The 14,337-nt window shown below is 39.1% G+C and overlaps 1 protein-coding gene across 4 annotated transcripts in view; it reads left to right on the top strand.

Moving 5' to 3' along the window:
* The window catches only part of ADCY7 (adenylate cyclase 7), a 48,760-nt gene that overhangs the window by 14,763 nt on the left and 19,660 nt on the right, over nt 1-14,337 (top strand). For all 4 annotated transcript variants that reach the window (XM_026068799.1, XM_026068801.1, XM_026068802.1 and 1 more), the window contains 7 exons: nt 1,559-1,723; nt 2,533-2,682; nt 5,006-5,154; nt 5,475-5,586; nt 7,976-8,103; nt 9,238-9,396; nt 12,967-13,099. In XM_026068799.1, the coding sequence (XP_025924584.1) occupies nt 1,559-1,723; nt 2,533-2,682; nt 5,006-5,154; nt 5,475-5,586; nt 7,976-8,103; nt 9,238-9,396; nt 12,967-13,099 (996 nt within the window). The remainder of the gene's footprint in view (nt 1-1,558; nt 1,724-2,532; nt 2,683-5,005; nt 5,155-5,474; nt 5,587-7,975; nt 8,104-9,237; nt 9,397-12,966; nt 13,100-14,337) is intronic.

Here is a 14,337-nt window from a genome sequence, read left to right as displayed (position 1 = left end):
AAAGTTCATTTCTTTGTATCTCTGATCAGAAGACAGAGATTTCATGATGCCAAAAATATCATAATCTGTAGGAAACTCCTCCTAGGCTCTGATAATGTAAACAGAAGAGTTTTTAATGAAATGAAAAATGACTTTTTATCTTGTACTGACTCCTCCCCTTCCCCCCTTTATTTCAAATAAAGAAAATTACAAAATTATCTGTTAAACAACCAAAATCTGATTTGTATTATGGCCTTGATCCAGTAACATGTATTTGTAGTTGCTATTCAGTGCTTTTAACCTAAGAAAAATCTCACCTTATGAAAGGAAAAAACAAAATTTACTGTTTTTAACTATAGATACCAAAATGTAACAAAGCAAGATTTGGTTTTGTGGCTTGCAGCACTGCAAGTTAATATCTTGCATTGTTGTCATTGGGTAATAATTTATTGACGTTGCTTTGAAGCCAAAAACTTAAAGACCATAGAGAGGAAAGCAGAAGTGAGTAGGTGAATTTCAGACTTCTGTCTCAAGTTACGACTTTAATTAAAGCTACTATTTAAATGCAGATATGACCTTTGGTTGTCCGTATTTACAAAACTATTACATAGTGTTCAAAACATTTTGTGACAGTGGTTTTAAGTGTGGTAGAAAAAAATTTTTTAGTACAATTAATCAGTAAAGATGAAGATGAAAATATTTTTGTTGGACAAAAATGTATTTATATATGTATTTTTATTGCCACAACCAAACTAGCTATACTGGCTAAACATTTAAGTGTAGTCCAAGCCTGAGACTTCCTTGAAGGGAGCGGATGTCTGGAACAGCAGGAGTTGAGTTGCAGTGAGGAGACAGAGCTGATCCAGGAGGACTGCAGTACCTCTGTTGCAATATTTAAAGGCAGATATCAGGTCAGGGTTGTCAGTTTCCATAAGGGCAAACTAAATGCTGTAACAGAAGTCTRTAAATAAGTATTTAAGTGATTGGCTTTAATAGCTCCCATCTGATCCCTAGCAGTTTAGTGAGCCATTGTGCTTTTTGTAAAGTCTGTGCAGCTTAATAGGTGGTTAGCTGTGATAACCATTATTCTCTTCTGTGGGTGCTGGGATGTATTGTTTGCATTTTTGGTTCTATCAAATATGGATTGAATAAACACATGTGATCTGGTGGTGTTAGTATTAGCATAATATTTTGGAAAATGTGCATCATTTGATGCTAGTCAATATTCCTATCTTGCCCTGCWCTATTCCTGATACATAATGTACAAAGTGCACCTTCTGCTGCGATGGATAAATTAAGGGTGAAGGGCGAGGACAACTGAACAAATTACAGGTGATGGGTCATATTAAACAACTGTCTTATCTATGCTTCTATAACTACTAATCCCATCAAAGCTTTTAGGACTACTACTATCCTGATGTTTTTAATAGTATTTTTGAAATGTCAATATTTATATGTTCAGTCTGAAAATGAATGAGAACACTGCTACTTTCCTCCTTGTTCTATGGTGATTTTTTGGTAGGCATCTAGTAGTGTGTGTGTGTTATTTTTTGTTATTTGTTTTTTCTTCTTTCCAAAGGTGCCGTTCTTTCTATTCCTAATCTTCACAGTTTATACCATGCTCCCCTTTGGGATGAGAGATGCTGTCATAATTAGCAGTCTTTCTGCTCTCTCCCATATTATTGTTCTCAGCATTGTTGTACCCAAGAACTCTCAGAAAGAAAAGGARTCCGTTCTCTTTCAGGTAAGGAAATACTACTCGCGTAAGTAATATTCTAGTCATATTGCCACTTGACATTGGCAAAGCGTTGTGTTCAGCTAGGTTCCAAACTTCCACACCGTTTAGGGATTTGGAGCGTGGGCCCACAACTGATTTGTATACTTTTACTAAAGACATAATCATTTTCCTCTGTAATGCATTCTGGTTTTCTGACCTAAGTGGAAGAAGCAGAATGGTTTTGTTAACTGAGTAACACAATATAGGACAAATTTTGTTGTAGTCCTCCTTCCCAGGCTGTGCTGTTGCAAGTGAGTCCTGTCTCGCTCCATCTGGCACTGCCTGCTTCCCTTAGGTGCAGGGTGGATCCAAGGGCCAGCAGTGCCCTGGGAGCGCCGCTGCCTCCTTTCAGCGCCCCGGCTCGCCTGCTAAGGGCCATGTCCCGAGTGGCGCCCCGGCTCCCTGCTCCAACGCCTTGTGCAGGTGTTTGTCAGAAATTCACGCAGCGTGCTGATGCCTGGGTTTGTAGGCTGGATTCTGCCTGAATCCAGCGCACCTGTCCGCAAATAAAAATATTAAGTGATATTGCAGGATTTTCTGCGTTTCGGTGTGCTACTGTGTCTCCACGTAGGAAAGCCCCCGTCAGTGTAAGTTAGCTTATATTTCTCAGGTGCATCCTGGTTAACTGGAACACTGTGATTTGCRTGTGTGAGAGACAGGGCAAGGGACAAATTGTAAGAGGTACTGGGACTGTTGGTTTTTAAGGGACTAGTCAATATGTCAGTGAAATATCTGTGGCTGTTCTGCAGTACATAAATGTTTTTCTTCTCATGCAGTTACTTGCCAATGCTGTCATTTTTCTTTGTGGTAACTTGATGGGTGCATTTCACAAACGCCAAATGCAGGTTGCTTCGTGGGATTTGTATAGATACACATTAAAGTGCATTCAGGTCCGAATGAAACTGAAGATTGAAAAGAGACAACAGGTGAGTGAAATAATTCATTTTATGAGTTGCTTGTTTCTGTTTATAAAGTCTGTATAATTTTATAAAGTTTGTGATTAATGCATGTTGTGAAAGGCTTGGTCCAATCTCTGCGATACCCCCGATATTAAAAAATAAATTAATAATAATAATAAAAAAAAGTGCCATTTTCAACAAAAGAAGGAAGTTAAAGGGAAGAAGCTGTTCTGTGCGGGGCTTTTCTATACAAAAAAAMCACATAGTATTTGTAACAGGAATATGATTGGCAGTTATTTTAGTTAAATTTTTGCCTAGTATAAAAGATTATTAGGACTAACCTAAGGTAACTTAAAAGAAAGTGTCCAGAATGCCCTGGGAAATACTTCCTGAGACATGCTTCCCTTGGTCACATGTTTTATGTTTGAAATTCTCCAGTATTATTTGTTCTTGCATTTTCTTGGTTTGCAAACTATTTTTATTTTTCAAGGAGGAGAAAATTGGAACTTAAGGGAGGAAAAAAAAAGTCCTTTAAAACATTACAGTATTGTTATACAATCTATACAATCTAACATTGTTTCTATAAACTCCAGTGATATTTAAAGAATAAACCAGAAACAGGAGTTTTCTCCTGAGGAAGGACTGTAAAGAAGTATCAAAGCTGAAACTTTGCTGCCTTCCTTAGCGTGTCCTGGCACGGGCAGGGTTCGGAACAGCGGCTCTAGAGTGCCCCGGTGTGCCCAGCTCTCTGCCCACAAGTTACTAGATAAAAGGAAGGAGCTGAAAAGTGACTGACTTGATTAAATTGAAAAGAAGAAAATGCCACAGTGCTGGTGCCGGTCTGTCCCCTGATGCCGATGGTGTGAGCCAAGGCGCCAGTGCAGTGTGCCGATCCTGCCGGGGCGCTGCCTGCTCCCCCGCGGCAGCCCGCGCAGCTTGCATGCACCGTGCTTTCTGTGATGTCTCTGAGCGATCTGGCAACCTGCTTCCCTCCCCCCCATGGCTGCTTGTTTGAAATGTAGATGTGCTCAACTCCATGGACAGTTTTCTTTCATCTGTGTTGTAATTTGTCAGGCATAATTCAGAGTCTCCTTTTTGCACCTGCTTTTTCCCTATGAAGAAGATATGAGAAATACAGTTAGGAGTTTGTCATCCCTTCTTTGGAAGCTGTGTAATGGGTTGGTATCAAATTGCCCTGCTGCATTCAGTGGGGCTCTGCCGTCAGTTTAAATTGTTCCCTAAGGTTGAATCTCGTAATGCAAAATGCTAGAAGAGAGGGAGGCGATGCCCTTATTTCAGGGGCAGTCTCAAACCAAACTGCTGTGTATTCCTAGCGTAGTCGATATCTGACACCCAGGAACTACCCCTTCCCACCGTGATCCCAAGACATTTCTTTGTGGTGGCAGGCACTAGTTAAGCCCTGGTTAAGCTGCCTGGTCGTGCCTGTGGGCTGCTGCAAAAGTGGGAAAATGGGACTGAGAAGCAATCGAGTTTTACTGGGTTGCAGAGTCTGTTTGGGTTGTGGTGCCCGTGTCGTCTGAAGAAATTCCTGCTTGTAGCTGTCCCACACAATGTTTCCTCTGCGGTGCTGACTGTCTCTGGGGTGGCAGAGCTCTTCATGGGTTAAAAGGATTCTTCCCCCCACCCCTTCTTCTTCTGCCCAGCAACTCAGTGGGGTCTTATTTGAAGAACTGGCTTTGCAGACAAAGCCAGGGTAGCACAGTGCACTGAGTAGCCAAACAGTGTAAGTGGTTTTCCAAGAGTCTTTGTTCTCGCTCCAYTCAAAAGACCTTGTTTCAGTGGCATTAGTTGTCGTGGTTCATTTAAACGATAGTGGCATGCTGTCAACAATTTTGTATCTGTTGCTGTTTTCCAGCATTTGAAATTCTCAGCTCTTTATTCCAGTATTCGAGAATTCAGGTTGTTTTAATACTGCACAGATCRTTAGTTACAGAATATAAGTTTTAATCTGAACTTTTATCAGAAGATGCTAACATAATACTGAGGAAGACAGGTGGGTGAAAAAGTAAATTTTCATTCATACAAGATTGTGGTAATATTGAATTTTTGTTTTTTTTTTCCATGGTAATAGAGAGATGTGGCATTTAGGTCATAAGGAACAAAAAGAGAAAGAAAATGTGTGACACCCTTACTTAGCTGAAAAATCAGTGTTTTTGATTTTGAGAACAGAAACAGAAAAAGCCTTTTTTGGAAAACCCAACATGTTACTCAAAAGCTGTTTGAACAAAGAGGTTTTATTTTTTAATTCCTTCTTACAGTCGCTAAAATTCTGCAATTTCAAATTTACTATATTAAGAATTTACATCATTAATTTTTTCCCTCCTTTTAGGAAAATTTGCTTTTGTCCATACTGCCAGCTCATATATCTATGGAAATGAAACTAGCAATCATAGAGCGACTAAAGGAAACCAATGATAATAGGCAAATGCATGACAACAACTTCCACAGCCTATATGTAAAAAGGCACCAAAATGTTAGGTAAGTGCAGAAACTTTAGATCTATTCATATTAATGCAAGCTGATAACTTTTATCAGTGTATATTGTGGTGAAATTCAAATTTGGAGGTAGATTTACAGGCTGTAGTAAACCTTTTTTCCCCTGTTGTTTGATGGTAGAAAGCAGCACGTGAGTTCAGGACACTAAAACTAGTTTAAATATATAAGCCCTTTTTTTCCAGAGTTATTTTCCAAAGGGAAGGATGCTTTCTATTAAATAGGCTTTAATATTTAAGCTGACTGTGGAGTAGATGTGTTTTCCTATTTCAGTTATGCTGTTTTTGCCTTTTGTTCCTGTCTAGCATTCTCTATGCAGACATTGTAGGATTTACTCGTCTTGCCAGTGACTGCTCTCCTAAGGAGCTGGTAGTGATGCTGAATGAACTGTTTGGGAAGTTTGATCAGATTGCAAAGGTAGGTGTTGCAGTTTGTTGCCCAAGTAGGGATAAATGCCACCATTGAAAAACAGCCAGCTTTTTCTGCAAGACAGAGGTCAGTCAGGGTTAGTGCTGGTGAGGACAAGGAGGAAGGACTTCTTTGGCTTTGAAGTTGCTAGCAAAATCATATAAAACAAAAAAACAAAAGTAAGAAATTTTGCAAGTTGTCACTATAACTCAAAGCCTGGAGGTGTCTCTGTATTTGTTTTGCAGGGAATTGTCTGATGGAAATAAATGATGGGACTGTAGTAGGTGCTGGATAGCAGCTCTGCTGAGGAGCTTTGCTGCATTCAGTTAGCATTTGCTGTTTGCTCTACAAACTCTCAAGCATRTATTTAAATACATGAAATCTGTCATATTGCATCAGACCAAAGAGTTCTTTAGGTCAGGAATAATGACAAGTCCTGGATACTTACAAGAAAGTGTAAGAAGAGGACACAGATAAAATGCTCCTTATTATGATATACCCTCACTACGGACCCTTCAGGCTGTCAGTTGTTTTTACATCCAAATGCTGYTTGAGGTTAATTTCTCTGGAGCTGCTATCACAAACGCAGTTTTTGAGTTCTCAGATTGCAGGGATTGTGTCATATAGTGACGTTTTGTGTGATTCACTCACTCTGCAACGCTGTTTTCCTCTAAAAATGAAGTAGTCTGATTGTGTGTTCTGTCATATCCATTGATTTTTCTAACATCAATATTATGAGGCAAGTGTAGCTTTAGGAGAGTAAAGCTGCATTTTGTTGCATCCTATAAGACATTTACCCCCCCCCCCACTAAATTCTGGTTCTAGATGTTTATCATTGGTAAGCACAAGGAGAGACCGATGGCTACCTTTCAAATTTCCTGTGCTTTAAAGATCTTGATTGGATTTGATAACTAAGTATATTTGGTTTTACTATTTGAAAATAATTTGAGCCTAGATAGAAAATTTTAATGGACTTGGAAAATCATGGTTTTTTGTGAAATTCTAAAAAGTCTTCATAAATAAGTGGGAAAATATAAAATTATTAATATAGCAGAGGTGTTGAGAAAGCACTTCTAGTTAAACCTTTGTGGATGTGGCCAAATAAACTCTTAAATGTATTGTATCACTGGTTAAAATCTGGCTAAAATCTTAGTTTACCTTTTTGACTAGTAAGTGACATTGCTAATCTTTATACAGTGTTTCTGTGAATTGAGCTGTTACTAAAACTCCTCAAGTACCGGAAGAGAAGAGGGTTGTACTAACCATATTGCAGCTGCATTGCTGTAGAGCAGCTAAGAACACACAGGATGACGTGACTGTTACTCCAGTTAGCAGCAGCTTTGAAGCGGAGAGGGCACGTGGGTGCCTGCCTCGCTCTTTGCTCGCAGCTGTACTCGGAGCATGCTGGATGGCATCAGATGTTGGAGAGTGATGGATGGGGCTTTGACTGATGAGTGAGAACAGCTTAGTTTGGTGACCTGTCACTGATTTGGGCTGGCTGCAAATTAGAGTGTTTGGGGATTGGCTGAAGACTAGCGGGGCTGTTCCTGCAGTGGGGCTGGCTGGTTAGCGGCAGGGTCAGCTGTCCCAAATTAAGCCATCTCTACTCATCAGTCAAGCACTAGGCAGCCTCCCAGGCAGAATTAGCCTTGGCCATCTTGCAACATTTGTAGTTAAAACTCTTAYGTAAGGTCTTCACAAAAGACAGCGTGACGAGGTCTTTGTTCTTCCCCTTTCCCCTCCCCAGCCAGGGTCCGGAGCAGGATCCTCTGTTGCAAGGTTAGGAGAAAATTTGCTGCTGCCAAACAGTGTTGCTGCTTTTGTGATTAGCCGCTGGCAGTAAYAAAACTGTCCTGTGGGCTGGCTTCCTCTTCAGTCTTTTAAAAACAACTTCCCTCTGCAACGCTACCAGTTTGGCTATCTCAATTCCTAATTTCTCCTTAAATTCTTTGCAGGTTTTGTGACGATGCTATTTGTGAGGTTACGATAAGAAATTTGTTCTCCTTTTACTCAATTTTGCATTATTAGATTGTTAATAAAGAGCAAGATGAAAAGATAGATAAATAGAGTTCATGCRTTAGGTAGTAAATTCTGTGGTGGTTCTTCACTACTATAATTTTATTTATGATTTCTCAATTGCAAACAGTTCCGAAAATAAAGTCAGAAATCAGTAAGATGATTTTCTCTCAGAAATGCTTAAAGTGATCATTTCTACTGCCCTCCAGTCAGCAATGTCCAGGCATTTGGATGTAGGAGAAGAGAAGTAGGTTTTGCTTCAAACAGCATTACACGAGGCCCAACTTCCTCAAACTGACATAGAGAACTCCTAGTTTTTGTGTCATCAGCTTACTTGCAAGGTCAGTTTTTCCTGTTGAATATGTTTACCATTATTTCACAGGAGAATGAATGCATGAGAATAAAAATTCTGGGAGACTGTTACTACTGTGTCTCAGGCCTACCTGTATCCTTACCGGTTCATGCCAGGAACTGTGTTAAAATGGGACTTGATATGTGTGAAGCAATAAAGTAAGTATAGCAGCAAAAGACTTTTTAAAGTATAGAGGCTAGGAAGATATTGAATAAAGTCATTCTTAGTTAGAGGACATTTAAAATGTATTTATTAGCTATAGTTTATGATAGTTATGTATGCATTAGGTCATAAAAGTTTTAGTCTCTTGTCTTTGCACTAAGTATATGTATAATGAGATTAATTCATAATATATCTCTAGACCTTACAGAAGAAGGAGAGAAGACCAAACATAAGTTGCCTAGGCACGTTTATGTTCAYTGATGTATAGTTTAGTGTAAGTACATAAAGCTAAATATTGTGTTAATCCTCAAATTATATTAGGGATTCAGTAGTATTTAAAATAATAGTTATAGACTGTATCTTTTTTCTGCATAAATCTAGAGTATTTGGCAGAAAGCTAAATCACTTATTCYGGACCAATATATGCCAATGACATTTCTTTTTTTTTTTTTTTTCTTCTTACAGCTGGTCTGAAACTGTCCAGCAAAACAGAGTTTTGTTGGCAAATGCCAATTCTTTGATATACAATAAGACAATACTGTTATGTTGATATTAAGAAGAAAATGTTGGCTAGGGCATTATAATATTGTCATGGGATTTTTGCTTCAAACTTAGTTATTTTTTACATAAGTAGAAAGAGCATGTATTTAACAATGCTTAGCAAAGTTATTTGTGGGAACAGCTTAATATGTAAATAACAAGAAATCGCTTGATTTATATGTGAAATCCATTTAGGCTTTTGTTGTAATGTAGCTCTCCACTTCTGAAATTTTTAGCTTGAAATGGAAAATATGGCCCAGTTTTGAGATTTTTCAGAACTGTTGACCTTAGCTTGGTTTCACTGAGAGCAGTATTTGACACGTGCCTAGAGTTTTTAAAAGTTTCCCTTAAAATGATTTATTTTCAGAATGAAAATTTTAATCTGTTTGGAAGACTAGTACAAAAGCAGTAAAACTGAGAAATCTTCAGATGCAGGAAATAACCATGAAGAGTGGTAGTTTTCTTTTCACCATTATAAGCAGTTCTAAATTTTATAGCTACTTATTGATGAAGAGAAGAAACAGAGCAGTTGTGATTTATGTAAGGCTTATACTCTAAACTTATACTCTCATGCCCTTCCTTTTGCATAGGCAAGTGAGAGAAGCCACTGGYGTGGATATCAATATGAGAGTGGGCATTCATTCTGGGAACGTGCTCTGCGGCGTCATCGGCCTCCGGAAGTGGCAGTATGACGTCTGGTCTCACGACGTGTCCTTAGCTAATCGCATGGAGTCGGCAGGCGTACCTGGGTAAGGCTCTCACCGTCAGTACTGATTCGCTCTATCATCGCAGCTTGCATAATCACGGCTCAGGAGTCTGGAATTTGTAACYGTGCTATTACACAAATCATAAAATGGGATGATGAAAATAGGAAAAAATGTCTACTATAGCTGTAAGATGTCAACATTTTCTCATTCCTTTTCAGTTAACTGTAAAATTCTAGTCTTTTCCAATTGACTGCTTCTTGACTCTCCCTTCATTTGAGAAAATTGTGTGCATTCAGCAGTGTGTTATTGTGTTGACCAGTTTGGTTCATGTTGTGCACAGGGATAATACTTTATYTGTAAGTTTAGATAAAGGATAGTATGCTACTTACATAGCCAATGCAAAGCTACGTGTTTGCATCAGTCACACTTGCTTTATATTAGCTGTGTATTCRAAAAATGCAGCCTGATGAGGGGTGTCCAAGCAACAGGAACTCCAAGTCACTGGTGGCCGTGTATTCACTCTGCGTCGCGTTTGTCAGCACACGGGAAGGGAGGCAAGTGGCCCAGCGTGCAAGAGCTGGAGCAAAGCGGTAACGTAATGTAACGTACCATATGGCGCTCAGCCGGGCAGTGGGAGGGACGGGCTTGGGACTGGTGTTCATGCCATCTTTCTGAAGATGCTTATTGAAAAGGACACAAAATGTTAACGTCTTTTGAAAAAAACACCAGCATTTTGTATTTTCCTTGTTTAGCAATGAGTACTATTTTTTTTTCTGTTTTCAGAGTGGAACTCAGGGATTAGAATTCAGCTAAGAAACTTTTTTTTTTTTTTTGGGTAATCTGCACCAAAAAAGACACTTGTAGAATTTTCCTTTTCCATTCCCAAATGATACTGTCATTTGTAGGGTTTTGGTATTTGGTGGTCTGTGCAAATTATTACTTTTATGTATTAACGGAATAGTCTTTATCTGGGTGTATATTTGCTATTTCAACCCATTAAGCATTGAAGTTCTGGTTTCTCTTGTAAAGTGATTCAAAATAGTGACATTTTAGGATTGTTTGTATGCCTCAGGCAGCTTTTAGGYAAATTCCTTTAATTTTAAAATGAATTTCTGCAAAGCAGTAAGGGGGTATGAATATGAAACTATTTGCTCGCATTAACTGAAACAGAAACTGGAATAATTGGAGCGCGGTTCACAGCTGCAGTACTGTCCATGCTGAGTGTTTTAGCAGTGTTGACTCTGCATGGGTTAAACAAGAATAAGGAGTTGTAAAGTTTCTTTTGTYGGTAAAGCAAACAACACGACTCTGAATATGGCACAAAAATTTATTTTTCTTAGTCACTTTTAGGATCATTGCTTCATCTTAAAAACTTTGATTATTCTGTTACGTTCTTGGTGCTTATGTTTGATTATCTGCTAAAGGTTAAAGCTATTTTAGGTTGGTTTGCTGATTCTGAAACATTACACTGTAATGCTTATATCTGCTTATATATGCTTCTATACATGTCTAGCACTCAGTTACCATTTTTTTCAAAAGTAGCAAGAGGAAACTTTTCATTCCTGGAAGAGGGAGCCTCAGAGGGAGGAGAGGTGTCTAGCTGATATGCATCGCCTCTAGAAGAAGGGTCCGTCTGGGGTTCCCCCAGTTCTCGGTGTTAGCTAGTCCTGCTCCTGTGGAAGCTGGGGGAAGGTTTCTGTCATCAGGAGCAGCCTGAAGTTTTCCAAAATGCTCAGTTGGCCAGATGATAGTGGACTTGAATTCAAAATATGAAGTATATCTGGTTTGGACTTCTGTGAATGAAGGCAGTCTGAAGACTGTCAAAAGGATGAAGGAAAACTTGTGGGTTTATAAATATTATATTTCCATTGACTGACTGTCCTTATTCTTTCTGTTTGTCTTTCCAACTTAAAACATTATTTGCATTAATAACAATGTAACACGGTAGAGCAGAAAGCATAAAACTAGAATTAGAAAAAGCCTTTATGACCATTTCTCTCCAGTAGGTATATGCCCGACAGGCTGGGATGGGTTCCTCAGGCCTGTCGGTGCAGCACGTTGGCTGTCGTGCACGAACGAAGCGTGTTCAAGCTTGCCTGTATGAGAGGCAGCTGTCGCAGCYGCCGCTACGCGCTGATGCTGGAATTTAGCGAGTGTTAGTTACTGTTGACAAATCATCAGTGTAGCAATTCACATGGAAGAAGTAGTTTGCAGTAAGATCTGAAACTGTGGTAGTGCACGATTTGGGGCTGAGGGGAGAGGAAGCTCCGTAAGGTGGACACTGAACAAAAGTCCTGCCTTTTGGTGCAAAAACGCAGAAAATTTGCTGCAGTAGGTGGTGATGTTTTAAGTCTCAATTAATACAGATATCACCCAGTATGCCTCAACCCCTGCAGGATGGAAAGGATGCTTTAGAGCAAGTTACAAAATTTGGGGTTAGAGGGTTTGTCTGGGCTTGCAAAACTGCCTGATCAAGGTAACAATTACAAAAAATAGTCTTTTGAGACAATTGCCAGTAAACAAATGTAAACATGCACCCTCTCCATCCAAAACTCTCTTACCTTCTAGCTCGCAAAGAATTTAGGAAGTTTTTTGTTCCTCCTTGTGGGAAGCCATGGCCAGTGGTCTCTGGATCTTGGCTAGGTTATCTTCAGGTGAACCTATCTGAAGGTTAAGGAAATAGAGAGAGAAGGGACAGCGATCCCCTTTCTTTCTGTGTTTAGGCAGGAGTGCTGCACACTGGCAGCTTCCCTTCTAGAAATGGTCTGTCCCCAGCTCGGTGCCGAGTGTGTGTAGGGCTGTGCCAAAACCACTCCACAATGAAAAATGAGAAAAGCTGTGGGAAAATCAACTGGAAAGTAGAATATAAGAATAAAGAACAATTATTCTTATTTCAGATCTCTTACTGAGAAATTCTRTGGAAAGATGTTACTCACAACATATACGGAAATATGTGATTCAAGTCACTTAACTAAAATGATAACGTTCAAGGGAAAGTATGCATAGATGCAGAAAAAATTAGCTGCTTCCATTCAAAGTGTTGTGCTGCTGTTGCTGTGTTACGCTGTCCTCTGTTTCAKTCAGAAAAGACAGGCTTTCAGAATCATCCCTTTCCAACTGTTTTTTCAGATTTTCTTTCTGTCACCACTTCCTCTCCCCTCCTCATGCATTTCTAGCACTGGATTATTCCCTTTAGACAGTCTCATTTCTGTTCTGTATGTGAGCTTTCCCTGCAGCTCTTTCCATCTGAAACAACCTGCCTGTGTGTCTCTGTCTCTTTGTCAGTCATCAGATTTGATCATTTTTTTCTTGTTTTTTTTTAATTTTTTATTTCTCTTCTTTGCTGTATTTCCCTTTAATTTTATACTGATATTATCTCATTTTGGGAAATGTTTCTGGCATACTTAGTRTGAAAGATGAGTAACAAAAAACTGCAGTAATGGGTTGCTAATATGGTTTTAAATACTGGCAAGATTTTGGAGTTGGCTGCCAAAGCACAAGATGGCTGAAAAGCACAAAAATGTCAGCAGTAGCCATTGAAATGTAAATGAAATGCTTAATCTGACCTTTCTGTAAATGTTTGGGTCTGCTGTTCTTTTTTTCTCTTCTCAGTCGTGTACACATCACTGAAGCAACATTAAATCACCTAGGCAAAGCTTATGAAGTAGAAGAAGGGAATGGACACCTCAGGGATCCTTACCTTGAATCCATGAACATCAAAACCTACTTGGTGATTGATCCAAGGGTAAGTATATGTTTTTTAAACGTGTGTGTGTATATATATATATTTACATATATACCTACATAAGTACTTAGGTATCTGTGGCTCATACATTTATTTTCAATTCAGAAACATAATTAAAGCATGGGATGAGTTGTCTGAGTAGCTTAAATTTGGGACTTCTAGATCTGAAAGCACATGCTGCTATTCACTGAAATGTCTATTAGCTTGAAGGCAACAAGTGTTAAACTGAAACCTCTTTATGATCCACACAGAGACAAATTTACATTTGACTATGCCTTTGCTTGAATTGGGTGACTCGTACAAAACAGGTCGAAAGGTGAACTTTTAGAACAGAAGAGATGAGAATGTGTGGATCTAAGGTCATACAATTAACTTTCTTTTCTTTTAGCTCTAAATCCATGTTGTGCAGCCATCCCATTGGGATTAATACAATCTCAGATTGTAGAATACTTGGGAACTAACTACTGCAATTTGAGCAACCAAGTGGATCAGAATGGCAAATCCAGCATCTRTAGTGTAGGTGTAAATGCACAGACACAAATCTGTTGCAGTAGTTACCACTATGGCTCAAGTACGTGCTGCCAAGTGGCTTATCTACAGGTCTGGTGTACTTGTGGAAGGATGAAATCATGAAAGAACATCTGGACTGTGTGGCCACTTTCAGAGAAACTATTCTGTGTAAAATAGCATCTGACAATTTCTTCCTCGCTGTTTTAGATGCGAGATTCACCTTCTTTTCAAGGTATAAGGTAGTATACTAACTGTTGGTTGCCCCTTTAGAGAACTGCAAATACCTGGAGCATTGCTGTTTTGAATTGACTTCTGGTTGACAAGTAAGATATTTCAGAAGAGAAAAGAATAAAAACAGCAGATGTTTTTCCTTTCAGGATCTTTATAGGAAGGAACAATGTGGAGCCATTTTTAATTAGCAAGACCTCAAAATCTTATCTTTTTTCATGTTTAAGGTACTCAACACTGYGAAACCCCCTACATGTAAACTGCATATATTCTTAGAATGATGATTTACCTCTGTTAAAATGGTCCTTGCTCACCTGAAGATGCCTAGAAAATAACTACCCATTGATGTATCAATTTATTTCTGTAGTTTTAGCTTCCTTTAGACCCACAGTGGTATTGCTGCATGAGTATTGCCTGACTGTTCACTTGTGACGCAGATATAATCTAAGGTTGAGTCTGTCATTTGCAGGATCTTCTCCTAATCACTGTTTTGGTACCTG

Source organism: Apteryx rowi, unplaced genomic scaffold (assembly GCF_003343035.1).
Source record: "Apteryx rowi isolate R43461 unplaced genomic scaffold, aptRow1 scaffold_28, whole genome shotgun sequence".
Taxonomy (NCBI): Eukaryota; Metazoa; Chordata; class Aves; order Apterygiformes; family Apterygidae; genus Apteryx; species Apteryx rowi.
This window is presented reverse-complemented; position numbering and strand designations above follow the sequence as displayed.